Source organism: Trichosurus vulpecula, chromosome 8 (assembly GCF_011100635.1).
Source record: "Trichosurus vulpecula isolate mTriVul1 chromosome 8, mTriVul1.pri, whole genome shotgun sequence".
NCBI lineage: Eukaryota > Metazoa > Chordata > Mammalia > Diprotodontia > Phalangeridae > Trichosurus > Trichosurus vulpecula.
The window spans coordinates 164,996,631-165,015,994 of NC_050580.1; the positions used below are offsets into that span (position 1 = coordinate 164,996,631).

At 36.2% G+C, this 19,364-nt stretch overlaps 1 protein-coding gene across 1 annotated transcript in view; it reads right to left on the reverse strand.

The window, feature by feature from the left end:
• Positions 1 to 19,364, reverse strand: part of UNC13C (unc-13 homolog C) — a 580,271-nt gene that overhangs the window by 429,234 nt on the left and 131,673 nt on the right. The window contains exons 7-8 of the mRNA XM_036734862.1: positions 13,807 to 14,034; positions 4,772 to 4,913 (exon numbers count right to left, since the gene is read on the reverse strand). Of these exons, the coding sequence (XP_036590757.1) occupies positions 4,772 to 4,913; positions 13,807 to 14,034 (370 nt within the window). The remainder of the gene's footprint in view (positions 1 to 4,771; positions 4,914 to 13,806; positions 14,035 to 19,364) is intronic.

Genomic DNA, 19,364 nt, shown 5'->3' on the forward strand with positions numbered 1-19,364 from the left:
CCTCAAATCCTTAAACCATAAAGAATTCCCTTTGTCTCCTTCATCCTATGTTACAGAATGCTTTCTTGTCCTGTCTTTAATCTTTAACCCCCATAAAATCTCTAAAACTACAGCATCATACTGAAACCTCTATGTAAGCATAACTCCCCCAAATATCATGGTCTCACTTGGCTTTTTTGCTAAGGAGGCACATGTAGCTTTCACATAATAAAGCTCCCATTGGCTACAGAGAAGGTCTAAGTGAATTCTTTCACACCAGAACTGCTCTCCCAAATCTGACCTCAACAGGATGACAGTGGATGAGATGTGAGGAGAGCTCAGGTTTGTCTTGCCTGGGGCAACCTAGAATCCCAAGCATATACCTAATAGCCCAGGGCAAGATTTCTAGATTAGTGGTTGTTTTAGGACTGGAATAGGTTGCCAGTAACACGTGTGCATTTGAAAAAAATATATATTTTAAAATAACAATGTGAATTAATTTCCTCTGGTTAAAGAAGAAAACCCTTAGAATGAGAGAGATAAATCTGTAATATCTCATGTCATTTTATAAGCAAAATGAACATCTGCATTCAATAAGATCAGTTCTGAAACTAACTTAAATTTTTGTGATCATGACAAAGTCCTAGAATTCACAAAAAGATACGACAAAAGTTAACTGAGTTAAGAGATGATAATGGCATCCACTGGAAATATACTAGCCAGAGAAAGATGCAAATATGCTATGCAAGGGATATGTGACTTAGAAGTAAAATCCCGACATGAGAACTCCCTGTGCTAACTCCTCAAGTTAAATGCACAGGGTGGTTAGATGGGTTGGCCAGGGTTATGAGAGTTAGGAGTGTGATCTTGAACTCAGGTTTTCCTGGCTTGCAGTTCATCACTCTCTTCATGCACTCTCCCCAACCAGATCGTGTTGCTAGAGGAATCAATGAAGTAATTCTCTCTTAAACTTTTCTTACAACTAGGAGTCATTGGTCACAGTAAAAAAATATGAAAATAAACTTAAAAAATAAGTGTATGATTTTAATAATTCTCTGGATAATTTCCATAAGAAAAATCAGCAGAAACAACATTTTAAACCAGAGACTTTTTTTCTTGCATATATCTGCTTTACCTATGGGATTCTACCTGGCTGACAGGACACCACTGATTTAAATTGGAATTCCTGCTGCTTCACTGAACTATATAAAAAATGCCACTGAAATGTGCAGGAAATGGGTACATTGTTAGTGTCAACATAATTTGGAATGCTTTTTTAAAAAATAAACCTAAATACAGTGGCACCCATCTCAACCAAGATATACACAAATATAAATTATTCATATTTTCACTATTTATTAAAGTGAAATTCATCTGGAGGATAGGGATGGGATTAAGGAGTAAAGCCACGATAAGTAGAAACTCTTCCATTTTCTAATTTCAGATGCTTTAGCAATCTTATTTATTTTTATTTTCCTATTTAACTAAAAGGAGTGATTTGTAGCATTCTTTCCAAATCACCAGAGAGGAATTAATCTAGTAAATTCTAGTATTGCCTCACCTGGGCCTTTCCCATACCTAGCCTGGTTCAGAGCTGTAAATATCAATTCTGTAGCCTAAGGGAAGCATAAGGAATGAGAGGGAGCTTGGCAGGAGAACAGAGTAGAGAAAGGATCCTCTCAGATATCTGGCACTAGGCAAAAAGACCCTTGTTGTTCTTCCAAATTATAGCTCTGGTTTAGCCTAATCCCACATGGTGAAACTGGGTTCAGACTTAATTGTGGGGGTTGGATAAACCCTAAGGAAGATCAGTATGGGCTTTTCCACCCATATTAGATTTTCATAGTTCTTCTACACCATACAATATCAGAGGTTAAGCCTGACCTCAATAGGATAAATGTTCATTATGCATCTACACATCCAAGGGGAATCCAGTTCAGACTATACTACTTCCACATAGGTCCATACTTCCAAAGTGAAGCTTCCAGGTGTTAGAAGATGAAGTGCCATATTCCTGGGTATTTAGTACTTTATCATCATATGGAATACAGGCAAAGTTCTGTGAGTCACTAAGAATTGTCAATACTGTCAAAGAGTCAACAATATTGACTGAGGGCAAAAAAAAAAAAGACACTAGGAGACAATACCTACCCTTCAACCACTCCAACCTAATGGAGTAACAAGAGAAACAAATATACAAAAAGAAATGTTTTCAGAAAAGTATAGCAAAAAGACAAGACCAGATACATAACTGAGAATCATGAAAGAAAAATATGTGTAGCATCCAAGAAAGCTAAAGGATAGTTGTAATGACTGTAATGGTAGTCATGGGTAGCTTCATGAAAGAGACAAGAGTAATCTCTGAGGGTCAATAGTGGGTGTGGGAGGACATAGGCAAAGGAAGGAGAAAGCTAGACGTATGCAGGAAATAGTAAACAGGTCATCTAGGCTTGTGTGAATGACATGAGCTATGTCTAATGAATCTAGAAAAGAGAGAAACAGTTTTTGGAGAGTCTGAAATCTATGATGAACATTTTCCTTTTTTGACTTTCCCTAATATGTTACTGACAGTTATTTTATGTTCTTTTGAGCAAAAGAACAGGGTAAAGGACACTTGAAAAAAATTATTCCAGCTGCTGGCTACAGGAGCATTACAAGATGAGTTATATTTAAGAAAGAATTCCCTAACAAAAAGCTGCTACAAATTCAATAGGTTACAGAGAACTAAACGATCTCTTCTGAGAAATGATTAAAAACATTCTAGACACCTCCTCAATCTATGCTGGTGCAGGTGTGGTTCAGCCTGAAGTAATGGACTAGTTAACTTCCTGAGGTACCTTTCATTCTCAAGACTCTTTAGACAAATTCTTCTGCATCCATTTACTTTTATGCAAAGGCTGCACTGTGGCATATTTCCAGTGTGGGAATGGACGAAGGAGAGGGAGAAGGAAAGAAAGAGGGAGACAGTGAAGGAGAGGGTGAAGGAGAGGAAAAAAGGGAAAAGGAGATAAAGGGAAAGAGGGAGTTTCTCTGATGATTCTAAGATGAACCATCACCTCTGACCTTGAGCAGATAAACCAGATTTATCTGATTTTTCTCACCTTTAGGTACTTCTCTGTCAGTGGAGTGTGTTGCATTGTTTGCCAAAAACACATTCTACTGTTCTTTTTTTTAAACTGTGTTTTTAATTCTGCGGATTTTTTTTTTAATAATGGATATTAGTCCAAGGAAGAGTGCAAAGGCTGTAGCTTTTAAAAAGTCATTTCAGTTGCTGTTAGAGATACTGCAGAAGATGTTGGGGGAGGGAAGCCAAGTGTTTCAAGGAACATTCAAGCCCATGATGATATAGGAACAAGTCACATCAAAACACAAAATGAAGTGAGAAACCAACACCAAGAACTGACAAACTACTGCCAAAAAAAAAAGGTAGCCCAATTAAGCTTAATAAAGCAAGTGAAGTTATTCAGAGGACCCTAGCAGCTGGGTCATATGCTTCTTGAAGTGTGAAAAACAGTGAGAATCAGGGGAAAAAAACTAATAACCATTTCTATTAAGTAGAAAAAAATTACTTGTCATGGGTTAAGGCAATCCAAGGACTGGGGTAGTAAAAAACTGATGATAATCACTTTTTAAATTCAAGACTACACCACAAACCACTGTCAAAGAAGTCTCTAAGAACTACACCTTTTTATCAGATTGTTAAACATTCACTCCTAAAATGTGTGGGGGATTTTTTTAACTTCCTAGAGTTGTAGAAGTTTTGATCTCACTGAGGGGATGATTAACTCTTATGAATATAATGACGTAGCTCCCATCTCTGGATCAAAGAGTGGTTCTGGTAACTCCATGGCAGGAAGGAGGGGAAGTAAAGTGTTATGGAGTATTAACAATGGGAGTGAAAACAGAGAGGGAGGAAAAGGATTAAGCCTTGCCCAAAGTGCTGCCACCGGGGACAAGCGCCATTCTCTCCTTCTCCCTCTCTCTCTCCTCGCCCTATCATCAGTTCCATCTTTTAACTTCCAGATTTTCTGTGCTCTCCCCCCACCCCCAATTCCACACAGTATAAAAACTTGACATCTTTTCTCAGTCAGGAATATGAGTAAAAACTAGAAAACAGAATAGTCAGTGAGAATCAAAGACCCGATGACACCAGTACCACTTTCTGACTCTCAGATGACTGCTAGATACTGTAGCATAACACTGCAACATGCCATGAAAAGGTAAGGAATCTTAGCTAAGGGCTCAAGAAAAACATGTTTCAATGCCCTAGGAGCTCTGATAGGCTATACAGAAGGCTAGATTTATAAATATGGACAGTTCAGAAATATAAAAAACATCAAATGAGATTTCACGATGAAGAATTAAACAATATTTGTCAAAATCTTGTGAACTCAATGTCATATATAAAATGTGTGATTGTAGCAAAAGGAGGAAATAGTACATATTAAAAAGGTTTTGTTTTTTTTTAAGGCTGGCTGTATACATCAATTCATTTAATTATTTTACTTTGGTCCCGTTGATTTACATACCTTGTGAGGTTGTCCAAATTTTGGACCATATAACATTCTAAATTTCCCTATAAAATGTTTCCATTATTATATGACAGTTTTATAAGCACTTAAAAAATTCTTTGCTTATCATGACTAACAATTTTATATCAGGAGAATAACAAAATAAGTTCTCATTAGTAATTTTACTGAGAACTTTCTGAAGGAAAAATGAATTTTTTTGTCTTGTATACTAGCCTTATTTGTTCTCTCCAAAATCACTTTGCTACATACTGCATACTCACAAATAAAACTTTTCATCCCAGACTGGATTTAAGTTTCCAAAAATTGTTTTGGTTCTTCTCTTGTTCTTTCCAACTTGAACTGTAACATATGGATCACTTGATCCTGTTTTGTCCTTAGCCTGTAAGCCTTGGGCAGAAACCACTGAAATAAAACCAAAAGAAAGGGCTTTTACTGTTAAGAAATTCATAGGATTATGACAACACAGTATCCCAATGGTTGATAGAACAGAAGAGTGTAGGTGTATGGAGGCTTATGAGATGGGCACTTAACCCCTTTGTACTCCTTTATTTTACTTCTAAATAATGTTGCTTACCCTAGAACATAGTATTGCTTCATCTATCTGAAGAATGTCCCATGGGTTCTTCAAACTCAACAAGTTCCCTAAACACATTTCTTTTTCTGGTTTTACTATTTTTTGTCAATGTCCCCACTATTCACTTAGTCTCTTAAACAACATTGTTTTTGACTATTCCCTATCCCTCACTTCTCATAACTAGGTGGCTTACCAAATCCTCCTTTGTGTGTCTCAGTGTCCATCCCTTTGTCTCTTTTCCCACTATTACCACATAGTACAAGCCCTTATTGCATCCTGAATATGCTATTATCATAAACTCCCAATTGGTCTTCTGTTCGACTCTTTCTTTCCATTCCAATTTTTCCTCTCCAATCCTCTCAAACTGATCTTGTTAAAGTACAGATCTAATCATATCACTCTTCAACTCAAAATTATTCACTGATACCCAATATCATAACCCAAATTCAAACTCTTTTGCCAGTCCTACACAACTTAATGTCATCATTCATATCCATATTTATCTCATATTTCCCTGCATGTATTCTGTGTTAGAGTTATGTGAGGTTATTTATTGTCTTCTAAACACATCTTACACTTCTCTTCCTCCACAATTTGCTCACGCTATTTTCTATGCCCATGGCCAAATACTGGAAAGAACACTGGATTTGGGACAGAATTAGATTGAAATCCTGCCTCTGATATTTAATATTTCTATGACCTAATTCAGGTCACTTCACTTCCCAAGGACTCATTTTCATCCCCTACAGAATGAAGGGATTGGACCAGATCATCTCTAAGGTCCCATTCAGATCTAAATTCTATGGCTTCTATGCTTTCTCTTCAACTATAAATTCCTATCTTTAAAAGTTTAATTCAAATTATATTTCTTCCATGAAACTTTCCCTGATTCCATACTGCCCTTCCCCCAATCTATGTTAGCAATGACCTTTTACTGCCTGGATCTTACAAAGCATTTAGTTTTCATTTGTCTCACAAACTTTGCAGATATTATCTTCCATTCTAAGTTATCTATGCAGGTGTCACATTGTCTTAATTAATAATAAGCTATAAAATTTAATATTCATATCTCCTATGCCTGATATAGTGATCTGTGCATAGCTGTGTTTAATATTTTAAAATTCAGTTGAATTAATGCACACAGTGTAGTCTTTGGGAAAGAAATGGCAATGAATGAAATACTATTTATGATATATTTTACTAATTTTGAGATTGAGATTGAGATGTACTTAATCCTTGCTGTGTCTACAGTATAATTTAGATCCAGGATAGAGGCCATGCGGTCTCATCCCCTGTTTTTTGTTGTTGTTTACAAACAAGAAAACTGAGGTGTGGAGTTTGTTGGGTTTTTTAAAAAATAAGTTGGTTTTTTCTCTTTTTTTATTACAAATGCTGTTTCTCCCAATGATTATTCTTCCCCACCCCCCAAAAAATTCATCCTAATAAATAAATACAGTCAAACAAACAATGTGTTCAGTCATTTTCAGTCATGTCCAACTCTTCATGAGCCCATTTGGGGTTTTCTTGTCAGAGACGCTGGAGTGATTTGCTATTTACTTTTCTAGCTCATTTTATAGATAAGTAAACTGAGGCAATTAAGGTTAAGTGACTTGCCCAGGGTCACACAGTTAGTAAGTATCTGTGGGCAGATTTTAATTCAGGAAGAAGAGTCTTCGTGACTCCAGGCCCAGGCACTGTATCCACTGTGCCACCAAGTTCCCCCCCAAAATCAAGACATCAGCCATATCTGAAATTGTATGCTTCATTCTAGATCTAGAATCCACCACCTTTCTGCTACAAGGTAGGAGGCAGTTTCACTAGTCAGTGTTCTAAGGCACCACTGGTAATAATATATATATATATATATATATATATATATATATATATATATATGTATATGTATGTGTGTATGTATGTATGTATATATGTATATGTATATATACACACATATATATGTATGTGGTAGAGAAGGCAGTCCTCAATTCAACTCATCTCAACATTTATTAATCACCTAATGTGTACAAAATATTGTGCTGGGTGCTGGCAGAAGTCCAGTTTAGACACCATTCTCCAGTTCCTCAGTCTTGCAACCTAGGAGTCACCCTGGATTCCTATTTTCTCACCACCATATTTAATCTGTTACCATAGCCTGCTGAGTTCGCCTTTGCTGCATCTCTCAAATAAGCCCCCTTCTCTCCTTTGACACTTTTACCAAGCCCTCATCATCTCATGCCTTGAGTGTTGCAAAATAGCCCACTAGTTGGTCTCCCTTCCTCAAGTGTCTCCCCACCCCAATCTGTTCTCCATTAAGCCATTAAAGTGATTTTCCTAAAATGAAAAAAAGAGACTTATCCAAGTTCTACTATAGGTAGTAAATGTAATATCCAGGAGGTAAACCCAGGTGGTGTGACTCCAAACTCAAGTGTTCTTTCCAGTGTACCACACGGGCTCCTCCCAAGACTTCAGGGTTACTCACAGTTGTATTACTATCATCACCCTTCCCTTTCCAGCTTATCTCTTTCCCACAAACTAGAAAGGAAAAGGTGATGATAGTAATACAACTATGAGTAACATAGAGAGTAACAAGAGGAACACAACTGTGAGGAATATAACATATATATGTGTGTGTATGTGTGAGTGTATACACACATACACACACACATCTTATTTTTTGAGCCAAAGGTGAATGTGTATGTATATACACACACATGAAAACATATCCATAACACATGTATATATCTATATATACATAGACACATATAAATATATATTTAGCTTATTTTTAGCCAATGGTGTATATGTCTATATAAACATGAAAATATATACATAATACGGATATTTTTCAATATGTATATGTAAACATAAATACACACACTAATCTTATCTGTGTTTTCATGTGTGTATGTATGTGTACAGACATGAAAACATATGCATAATATACATGTCTATGTGTATACTTCCATCCACATATCTATACATATACTATATACAGTTATATGGTATATGTGTATATATGATACATAAGATATTATGTATATGTTTTCATATCTGTGTATATACATACATAAACATATATTTGCCTTTGGCATAAAAAATAATAAGCAAATTCTAATTCTGCTACAGATCCAAAGGGATTTATAGTTCTTCCTTTTTAAGGAGGAATAGGACTTAAGAAAAGCTGTCTATCTTTAATTAGATTTAGGAGCAAAATTTAAGTGGCTGGTAAAATTCATTTATAGTTTATAGCCTTGGTAAGGAGAAAAAGTTAGTGCTAGTCATCTGCTACCACAATAGAGACCCAACGAAGCCCTATTAGATACTCAAGATCACCATAACATCCATGAAGCCCCATTAGCCTAGGCCTTGTCACCTAAATACTTTCTGTCTTTCCATCAAGCATAACTGTAGGGAATTCGTTACTTGTAGTAACTACTTCACAGGTTTGTTATGAGGTCTAAAGAGATAACATATGCAAAGCACTTTGCAAATCTGAAATTGCTATATAAAGATTAGCTTTATTATAATAGCAAACACAACAATAACAATTAACATTATTATTATTTTCTATGAAAATCCATGGCTTTCTAATCCTTACAGAGTGATGGCAATAATAAACAGGAAACTAAACCTAACTCACAAAATTTATAGAGCGGTATTTTAAATAAGAAATCAGTGAGTTTTTTCCCCTACATATATAAAAGAAGCAAAAGCTTTCTCCAGCTTCTAACTCTGATCCAATTTTTTATTAGTTCAATGAAATTTTTAACAATAAAGTAAATGTATATTATTACAACTAATGATCAACAGGTTAATATATAACATTAACCTGAGGGGGCTGTTTAATATTCAGAATATACCAGAATACAATAACCTCCTTTCCCTTGAGCCAGTTTAATTTACTCGGTCAAGATAAACTCATGAACTCAAAGGTTCATACATATCCCAAGTGGAGGGGGGGGGGGTTGTGAATATTTTCATTTATACTAAACATTAGAAAGCTCCTCTGACAAGACTTGATATTAGCCTTTTGTTGTGCATCACCTATACATGCTTATGTCATCTCTACCTCTACATATGTATGCACAGAAAAAATTCTTTAACATATAATCTGCAAAGATTCCCTCTCACTTTTTTAATAGGCTAAGTCTTACTAATCTTAGTACTCTCTTTAAAAGCAAAATCAGAATACATTGTGACAAAATGGAAGAGCGGCTCACAGGTTTTCCTTAAAGATTCCAAGAGAGGAACTGGCAGGGTTGCCTTGACGCTGTGCCTAGTAATAACAAGAAATATTCTATAGGACATCTGGTCATCTATCCAATGTTCCTAAGTACTTGCAAAAAGACCACCATGAAAATAACTGCTGCCTACATAATGACATGTGTTGCAAAGGACTGGAAAAAAAGGATGGAAAAAAAAAAACTTCTAAGAAGAACTTTATAAAATCCTTGATCTTCAGTGACTTCCACATAAAGCAGAAAAATAAGGAATTTGTTATTCAGCAGAAAAACGTGGATCAGGATTAAATAATGAGAGAGGCCAAAGATTTATAGACTACAACAAACTTTATGGCTTTATAGTACATGACAAATACTTCCATCAAGAGGAGAGTTGGAAGGTATGGGACATTCAGAGAGTATTGAAAAAAATCACCAAAAGTGAAATTAATTATATTTTAGTAGATAGGAAATGACTCATTACAATATGGGAATCATTCCAGAATCAGCTATGTATAGTCAGACCATTGACTTGGTAACTCAAAGATAAAAATTAATACAAAGATAGAAGAATAAAAATGTGAGAAGCTGTGGCAAGCAATTAAAACAATGTCATCTTCTGGTATTGTAATAAGCTCCCAATACAAAAAAAAAAGTATTAATAGGAAATAGGCAGATTTTCACAGACGATTTTTCGCAATAGTTCATTTGTTGTCATCATTTAGTTGTTTCAGTCACATCTGACTCTTCATGACCCCATTTGGGGCTATCTTGGCAAAGATACTAGAGTGCTTTGCCATTTCCTTCTTCAGCTCATTTTAAATGGGAAACTAAGGCAAACACAATTACATGACTTGTCTAGAGTCACACAGCTAGGAAGTGTCTGAGGCTGGATTTGAACTCATGAAGATGAGTCTTCCTGATTCCAAGCCCAGTGCTCTCTATCCACTGCACCATCTAAACTCCCCCTGCACAATAGATCATATCTTTTACATTATACAATTGACAGATAGATATAGAGAATACAAGATCCCACTGTGCTTATTGTGTGTTGGTAATATAAAAAAGGCATTTTCTTTGGAGGAGCACGTTAAAGGCTCTCTTTTAACAACATGTCAAAATATATCAAACTTATGCAAGAGTCTTTGCAAGATATGAAAACAGAAGTAACACTGATGAAAATATAAGGAGAGGCATTCAAAAAGGAGAGCTGTATTTCTCTAATGGTATCTGCCATTGTCACGGTATTTACTTAGTACATAATCCATACTGAAAAGAGTTTCTCTGTAGTTGTGGATCCCTCGCAATGCTCCTATACATGGATGACAGTGTGCTTGCTGCATCGAGTCTGAGGATATTGCAGTCTCCTGCATAAGATTTGTAAACACTCAAAAGATTTTGGTCTAACCATCTACATATGAAAACTATCACAAGGATGAAGAATTCCTATTGCCCAGATTATCGCATGTTGTTAGATAATCTGACCTAGGGGAATCTTCCATCAGTACATATATCTTGTACTGATGCTACAAATGGACAATGAGTTGGGCCTAGAATTAAACAGGAGGAGGAGAGAGGATTGGATTGCCTTTGGGAAATTGCAAATTTCCATTAATGCCCCTAAACTTCTTCTAGTAAATTAAGGCCCAACTTTGTCATATCAATATTTATTGGTATTCTAAAGCACAAAGTTATGGACCACTAGCATCTCTAAAAAATTAAACTTGAGAATCACCCAGAAGGCAATTTAAACACGAGTGGTAGATACTATCAGGCTATACTACATAACAAATGTTGTTGAGCTGTTTTTCAGTTGTGCCCAAATCTTTGTGACCCCATTTAGGGTTTTCTTGGCAAAGATACTGAGTTGTTTGCCATTTTCTTTTCTAGATCATTTTATAGATGATGAAATTGAGGCAAAAAAGGTTAAATGACTTGCCCAAAGTCACACAGCTAGCATCTGAGGCTGTATTTAAACTAAAAATGAAAATGATTTCTGATTCCAATCTCAGTGCTCTATTCACTGTGCCACCTAGCTGCCCCTACATAGCAAATAAAGAATTATAAAGAACTACAGTAAAAGATATCATTAAAAAAGATGATTAAAAAGTGATTGGATGGTTAATGACCAGCATATATGCTCCATTTTACATCCCTGTATCAAGAAAACTCAACAAAGTATTTCCCAGGACACTGGGTGGACTCCTTGAACAAAACTATGGGAAGACATGGATAAGAGTAACTAAATGATGATCAAGCATGGATCAGGCTATCATTATAGGGAACATAACAGAGGAGATCACAGATCCATTTCAGTTTTTATTAATAAGGTAGTGAATCAAAGTGGATTCGCTGGTGGACAGTGCACTGAAAATGGAGTTAAAGGATCTACATTCAACCTCCCACTCTGTACTTAACTATGTGACATTGCCAGTAATTTAATTTCTCTGGGCTAATTTTTATTATATGTAAAATGAGGGATCCAGTGGTCACTAAAATCTCTTTCTAATTTTTCCAATCTTAACTCCTACGATTCTCCTACATCTAAGAAGTGAATGATTTTGCTGTCTTTGGTCAAATTAAGCAGATAAGAGCAAAATATTCACGTTATTTTTCCACTATGTAAAGTACACACAGGTGACTCAAGAACCTTGAGTAGAGTTTTCAAGATGCAACAGCAGTTGTTCTTAGTGACATAGGACAGTGGAGAAGACTCTAAATATCAGACTCAAAAAGTAAAAACAGATAGAGAATCTTGAAGTTTTATGCTCAAGTACTAATTGGAGGTGATCTTTGTTTAATTAAGAAATCCACAGGAAATATCAGTTATTCCTGTAATTAATCAATAGCACACAAAAGGTGGCATCTTTTACAATTTATCTGGTGCTTAGAGTAGGAAGAGGAGAATTTTGAAAAAAAAGTAAATAGCCTCAACTACAAAACAGGAGAATACCTGTAGGCTAGAAGAAATAATTTTCTTCATTTACATATGGTTTGTGTTAGACACTGATAATGGCATCTGATAATGACAAACAGAAAGCTTCTGTTTGATGTATTGTGATAGCCATGAATATTTTAGGTTTTAATCTTAACACCATTTGTTTCACAGATTAACACACAGGAGGCACTGGAGTTTTTGGACTCCAGCCTCTAACAGGTTCACTCATGATCTGGTCAGACAGGAAGGACAGGAAGACAGCTTCAGAGGGGCTAATAATCTTACTTTATTCTAGTCTAGTCTTCTCAGAAGGGTTGCTGATAATGGGAGCACCAACTCCTACAGCATTCCTTAATTGCCCTTCTTGCAGGGTTGGGTGAGAAGCAGGAGCAACTACCCCAGCATCTTGATGGGCTCAACCGAGAGAGGCACAGCTTGTGCACTCAAGCTTCAGTGGGGGCTGGTTGATGCAAGTACATGCATTCCTCTATTCATCACCATGGTTTCCCCTACAGATTCCCCTATAGATTCCTCTCAAGACTCGATGGGGGCCAGTCAAGGCACACACAGATTCCCCTACGGGTTCCCCACTCACTGACAGTGCCCACTTCCTTTATATGGCAACAGACAAAGAAGGCATCTTGCCAACATTAAGCTCACAGGTTAACTTCAGGGATATCGTCACTCTGCACAAGTGTAGTAAATATCAATTATGTCACTCCTTATCTCACAGCACAGTGGCAATAGGACTGTCTATCACTCTGATTCTAGGAATTACTATCTAGGATCCTTGGGGCTATTCTGGGAGTTATTATCTAATACCTGGAAACCAGACACTGCCATGGCCATGGATCCTGAGAAACTAAGCTAAAATAAGGATAACAAAATCCTCCTTACGTACACTATAGCATTTCAGAACCACAAAATATCAGAACTCATTATCTTTTCCCTTAAACCCTCCCCCACTCCTATCTCTAAGTACTTCATACTTATAACCCTAGAGTTATCCTGGATTCCTCACTATCTCTCACCCCCCATATCCCATCTGTTGCCAAGGCCTGTCAATTTTACCTTTGTAGTATCTCTCCAATATGCCTCCTTCTCTCCTCTGACACTGCCTGGTGTACTCACGAACTTATAAATATCCTTTCTCTAACATAGTATCCCAGATATTCTCTGACCAAGGGAGAGCACGGCAGCAAAATTTTCTCCCTTATTCTTATTATTGTCATTTTTATTGTTATTAATTTTTTGCTATAGTTTTTCTACTATAATCTATTTGCTTTTTGCTATAATTCCCAGGGTTTGGGATAAAAGTCTAATTATGAAATAGTAATGATAAACTAACATTAATATAGCATTTTAAAGTCTGTAAAATACTTTACATATATTATCTCATTTGGGTCTCCTAACCTGAGATGTGTGTTTTTATTATATCTATTTTACAGGTGAGAAAAACTGAGGCTGACAGAGGTTGAGTCACACATCTAGTAAGTTTTCAAGACAGGATTTGACTCCAGCCTTCCCAAATTCAAATTCACAAAGAGATATATTGGATCTTCTCACCTGTGATGGTTATTTTAGCTGACCACTTAGATGTCCCATCCAATACACTCTGTTTGGCAGCCTTTGTATACTGTACAAAGTCTTCTTTGGAAACTTGGAACATTTCCTGAATGACTTCAAACACTTCTGGTCTATTTCTCTCTCTTATTTTCATCCGTTCCTTCATGGCTGTAATGATCGTCTGAGTCTTATCTTCGGCACCATGCTTAGAGCTCTTCTCTGCAGCTCCTAGGATAAAAAGTTAAGCATTATCAGTATATTTATTTTTTTATGGCTGTATGTTCACTTTGCTCTGCCTGATTTCGACTCCATCAAACACGTTGCCCTTGCATCAGGTATCCCTCTAGTATCCCATCCTTCTACTTCCTGGTTCTTTGTTGCCTCCCCCCACCCATAAGCTCTTTGAGGGAAGGGACTGTCTTTCTTTTTATCAATTGTATCCCTAGTGCATAGCACAGTGCCTGGCACACAGGAAGTACTCAATAAATGTTTATTGGATTGGACTGTTGGGAGAAGTCAATATGGATGGATAAATAAGATTACCCTATTTTGAAGAGTCATAAGGAATATTACAATGATGTCAATGATATCATTTGAGAGATGTCATAAGCTCACCAAGGGCAGGGACTGTCATGTACCTTTCTTTGTATCCTCAGTGCTTAACATAATGTCTGGCTCATGGAAGATACTTAGTAAACGTTTGCTGATTGACTGAGATTGTTGACTGGAACATCAGTCGCATAGTAAAAGTGAAAGATAACTAGTTGACAAAATTTCATGTGCTATATTCGTATCCATTCAATACTTGATAGTGAGAAATTTCAAGGAAGGCACTCAGGACATTGGGTGGATGCTTATGGAACATTTAGAGAAGGATATGGATAAGAGATATATCTGATAGGATGGCATAAGTAGGTTTCTATCTGTACCCTTGGAAGGACTATGCATATCAATGAAATAACAGAGACACTGAAGTATCGAAATATGAGGGGGCTACGTGATACGATGAGAAGAAGAATAGCTTGGGATTCGGGAAACCTGAAAGCATAATGAACTAGCCTCAGAACACAGAATTCTTCACTTTCTTTAAGATTCAGTATAAGCACCAGATTTTTCACAAGGTTCCTCCCTCCTCCAATTTTATTTTTATTATATTTATTTTATATTTATTCTATATGCACTTATTTATGTGTCTTCCCTAATGGAAGGTAAGAATCCTTGAGAGTAAGGTTTGTCTTTTTTTTAATTGCCTAACACAGTTGCTGACATATGGGAATTGCTTACTAAATGTTTTTTCATTGAATTATCAACCTTGCATGAGGCACAGTCTGTCTGAGCCTCAATTTTTTCTTTTAATCTGAAAAATGAGAGAATTGGACTCTGCTTACAGTTTAAAAAGGTGTGATCATTTCCTTTGGAGCTTCTGATGTGGTCAAGCAGTATCCCTCAAAATGCTGTAGACTTTGATAGTTTTATGTTTCCTGGCCATGACCTTCTCAAATTCACTTCTCACATATTCTTTCTCTGAAATATATCATCTACAGACTTGGAGATTCTCAAGTTCAATTATCAGTTCCCTGTTCTGTCCTCCATTCCAGGATCATGGGTTTTATTTTCATCGGTCTTCTGTCTTTGATATGTAGAAGGGAGGAAAGGGAATCAGTATCCATATAGCACCTATCATGTGTCAAACACTGTCCTAAGCACTTCGCAAATATTGTCTCCTTTGTTCTGCACAATAACCATGTGAGGCAGGTGCAGTTATTATCCCCATTTTACATGTGAGGAAACTGAGGCAAACAGAAGTTAAATAACTTATCCAGGGTCACACGAGTTAGCTCTGACATTGGATTTAAACCTAGGTCCTCCTGACTCCAGACCCAGAACTATCCATTGCATGACCTAGCTGCCAAGAAGCCGTACATATGTACTCATCTATCATTGCAATGCCTGCATCTAGACACATAAGACTCTCTGTCTATGATGATGCTATAGCCAACACAAATCGAACAAAAGAAAGATGGAACCACTCATCTTCACATCCCCTTTTCTTACACTACCAGGCAATGGTAAAGAGAAGAAAGGATGAGTTCACTCAATTATAACTATTTCCCAATTAGAATCTTTCTGTTTGTTGGGGATACTAACCAAAAATTTAACGGCAGGAGACAGTATTAAAAGCTCAAAAACTGACTTCCTTTTTAATCTCTTAAAATACAATTTCTTAAGAAATTATACAATTCAAAATTTTCATTTTTGATAGGTACAGTATTTATTTACTATAGTGAACAGATTTTTAAAAAATTAACCTACTAAATGATTAGAACTACCTAAAAGTGATGAATATTATCAATATAGAAAGAGTTGATTGCCTGTTTTTTATCTTGGCTTAACCTTTGGGAACTTTACACTGACATCTGAAAAGCAAAAGAAAGTTTAAAATGGAAGTATCCCATTGAAACTAATTTGAAAAAGCATGCTAAATGCCCTTGTCATCCATTTTAATGTACACCAGAACAGTCACACAATCACAACTTGTGCATACTAAAATATTCAATATATTCGTAACGTGTTAATAATAGAATGCATACATTTATATGGTATAATCATCTGATGCTGCTTTTAAATTGCTGCAGTTACATAGCTAATGGTCTTTAGGAAAGTGGCAAAGTTAAAGGTTCTGGGCGAATCCAGTTCTCTCTATTTTCATTTCAAAAACAGTAAGAAATTCACCAAATGTAATAAAAGAACAAGCAGCTAGGTGGCATAATGAGTAGAGCACCAGCCCTGAAGTCAGGAGGACCTGAGTTCAAATCCAGCCTCAGACACTTGACACACTCACTAGCTGTGTGACCTTGGGCAAGTCACTTAACTCCAATTGCCCTGCCTTTCCCCCTCCAAAAAACACCAAGCATTTTAAGGCAAAAGATCTCTATCAGATTAAAACAACACCAAGAATAACAAAAAGCTATTAACACAAAGTTCTGCTTGTCCTTCCAGTTCCTACTCCAACTCTGGTCCTGAGCTGGATGCTTCTTGTGATTGGTATCTAAAGGGGCTACTGAGTGGAGTGTTTGAAACTAAATGCAAGAGAGAGTGACAAGATCCTCACTAATTGCCACAGAGTCCATCATAGTTCAGGAAACAAGAAATTTCTGACCATGAATAATCACAATGATTAAAAAAAAAATTTGGAGCCAGGTCAGAAACCAGGACACTAGTTCATTTAAAATATGTACCATTAAAATAACTGACTGAAGAATAAGGACGTAAAAAGAGAAAAGAATCTAAGACTCGATTGACTCCAAGAAGAACATAATGACAACAAATATCTCACTACTATAATTCAAGAAACATAAAAGAAAAAATACCCAGAATTACTGGAATCAGAGGTCAACATGCATATTCTAAAATCTTTAAGTCAAAACCAGAGAGAAATGCCAAATATAATATTCTCAGTAATGGAACTTCCAAGGTTCGGTAAAGCAAGCATAACAATTTTTATTTTAGAGAAGATAAAAGTATGTAGAAGCATAGTAAAAAGAAATAGGCAGGGGCAACTAGGTGGTGCAGTGAATGGAGCATTGGCCGTGGAGTCAGGAGGACCTGAGTTCAAATGTGACCTCAGACACTTGACACACTTACTAGCTGTATGACCTTGGGCATGTCACTTAACCCCAACTGCCCTGCCTTCCCCTCTCCAAGAAAAAAAGATAGGCAAAGAAACTGAATTATATTAAATGGTGCAACCTATAACAAAAAAAAATACTAAAATTAACTACATACATATAGTTAATAGTGTGTATATAGTCACTTACAAGTATATTTACATATACTAAATATATATGTACATATATAAATGTCTACACACACATATATTAAATGGCAAAACAAATAATTAATATTAAAACTAATTAAATTACCAGAAGACCTAGACAGTAAGACAATGTTTGTTGAGGACCTTAATAGGTCTTTCAGACTTAGACAAATATTATGAAAGATAATTGGGAAAGAAGTTAAGGATGCGAATAAAATATCCAAAAAATAGATATGAAATATATTTGGTGATTACCAAATGAGAAATTAAGATTACACTTGTTTTTCATTATAAAAACTGACCATGTACTAGAACATGAAGAACTCATAAATGAAAAAGGAATAAATTTAAATATATCTTTTACAAACAATAAATGAAATAAAAACTACCACAATAGAAATGTGAACAGAAGACTAAGGCATGAGTGAGGGGAAGGTCAAAAGACAATTTAAAGAAATAAAAAATTGTAATAGAAATGAAAATGGGACAACATGCAGAAATTGGAAGGGGGAGGGTGATAAAGAAGTCCTTAGGGAAAATCTGCATCTCCAAAGTCACATTAATGAAAGGAAAAAGGGCAACGTTTGGTGGTGCAGTGGACAGAGCACTTGCCTTTGAATGTGGAAGACTCCTCTTTCCAAGTTCAAATCTGACCTCAGAACTTACTAATTGCGCAACCCTGGCAGGTCATTTAACCTTGCTTGCCTCAGTTTCTTCATCTATAAAATGAGCTGGAGAAGGAAATGGCAAACCACTCCAGTATCTTTGCCAAAATAACCCCGAATGGGGTGATGGAGAGTCTGACATGACTGACTGAAAGGACTCTACACCAATAACCACAACACTATTGTTTGCAAGAGCTTTCAAGCAATGAGTACCATGATAGAAGCTGAGAGTTCAGAACTTCTACTCAAAGACCTAAACTCAACGCATTCAAAGATTGTAAACAAAAAGTTTTTACAATTGACTCTGAAGGACTTTACAAATAGTAATCAAGTGACATAAAGCCAGTGTATGAAATTGAGGCTCAGTGAGACCAATGGCAAGTAGAAACACTCGTGGTATCTATGTTATGCTGGTTAAATCAGCGAAACTATATTAATTTATTTACCAAGTACTTCCCAAGAATATCAAAATGTATCTTTTTACTCCTTCCAACTTTCAGGCATAGAGACGGCAAATAAGCTAGACGCTGAGTTCCTTGAGGTTATGCGCCTTATATTAGAGAGTGTTTTGAATCTCTTCTTTTAGCCAGGTCCACTAAGTACTAAGTACTAATTTAACTTAGATTCAATAACAATAATGAGTAAATAAATATACACCTATTTTTGCACCTTGGATACTTTCATATAAGGATGTGTGGCTGCACAAAGACGGTCTGACAATGGGTGCTTTCTCAATGGGAAAAAGTTGAGAAGGAAGATGGATCCAAATAAAGAGGCATTTCTGGGATAGGACTTGGAGGTAGATGACAGCCAAAGTATGGTTGCCTTGCATACCAAAATAGGACCTTGGGGTGATAAATCGGAACAATAGTTTCTACATGGAAGAACCTGGAACACGAATCTTGGGGGGGAAGCACATTTCCCAGATGTCAGAAATCTAGCGCATAGCTCAATGTGTTTCATTTTAGTTTCAGTTCTATTGAGTATAGGTTTGACTTGATAGTTGAGAAATCAGAGAAATATAATATCAGATTTACAGTTATCCTAATTATTTCAAGAATTCCTTTCCCCAAATA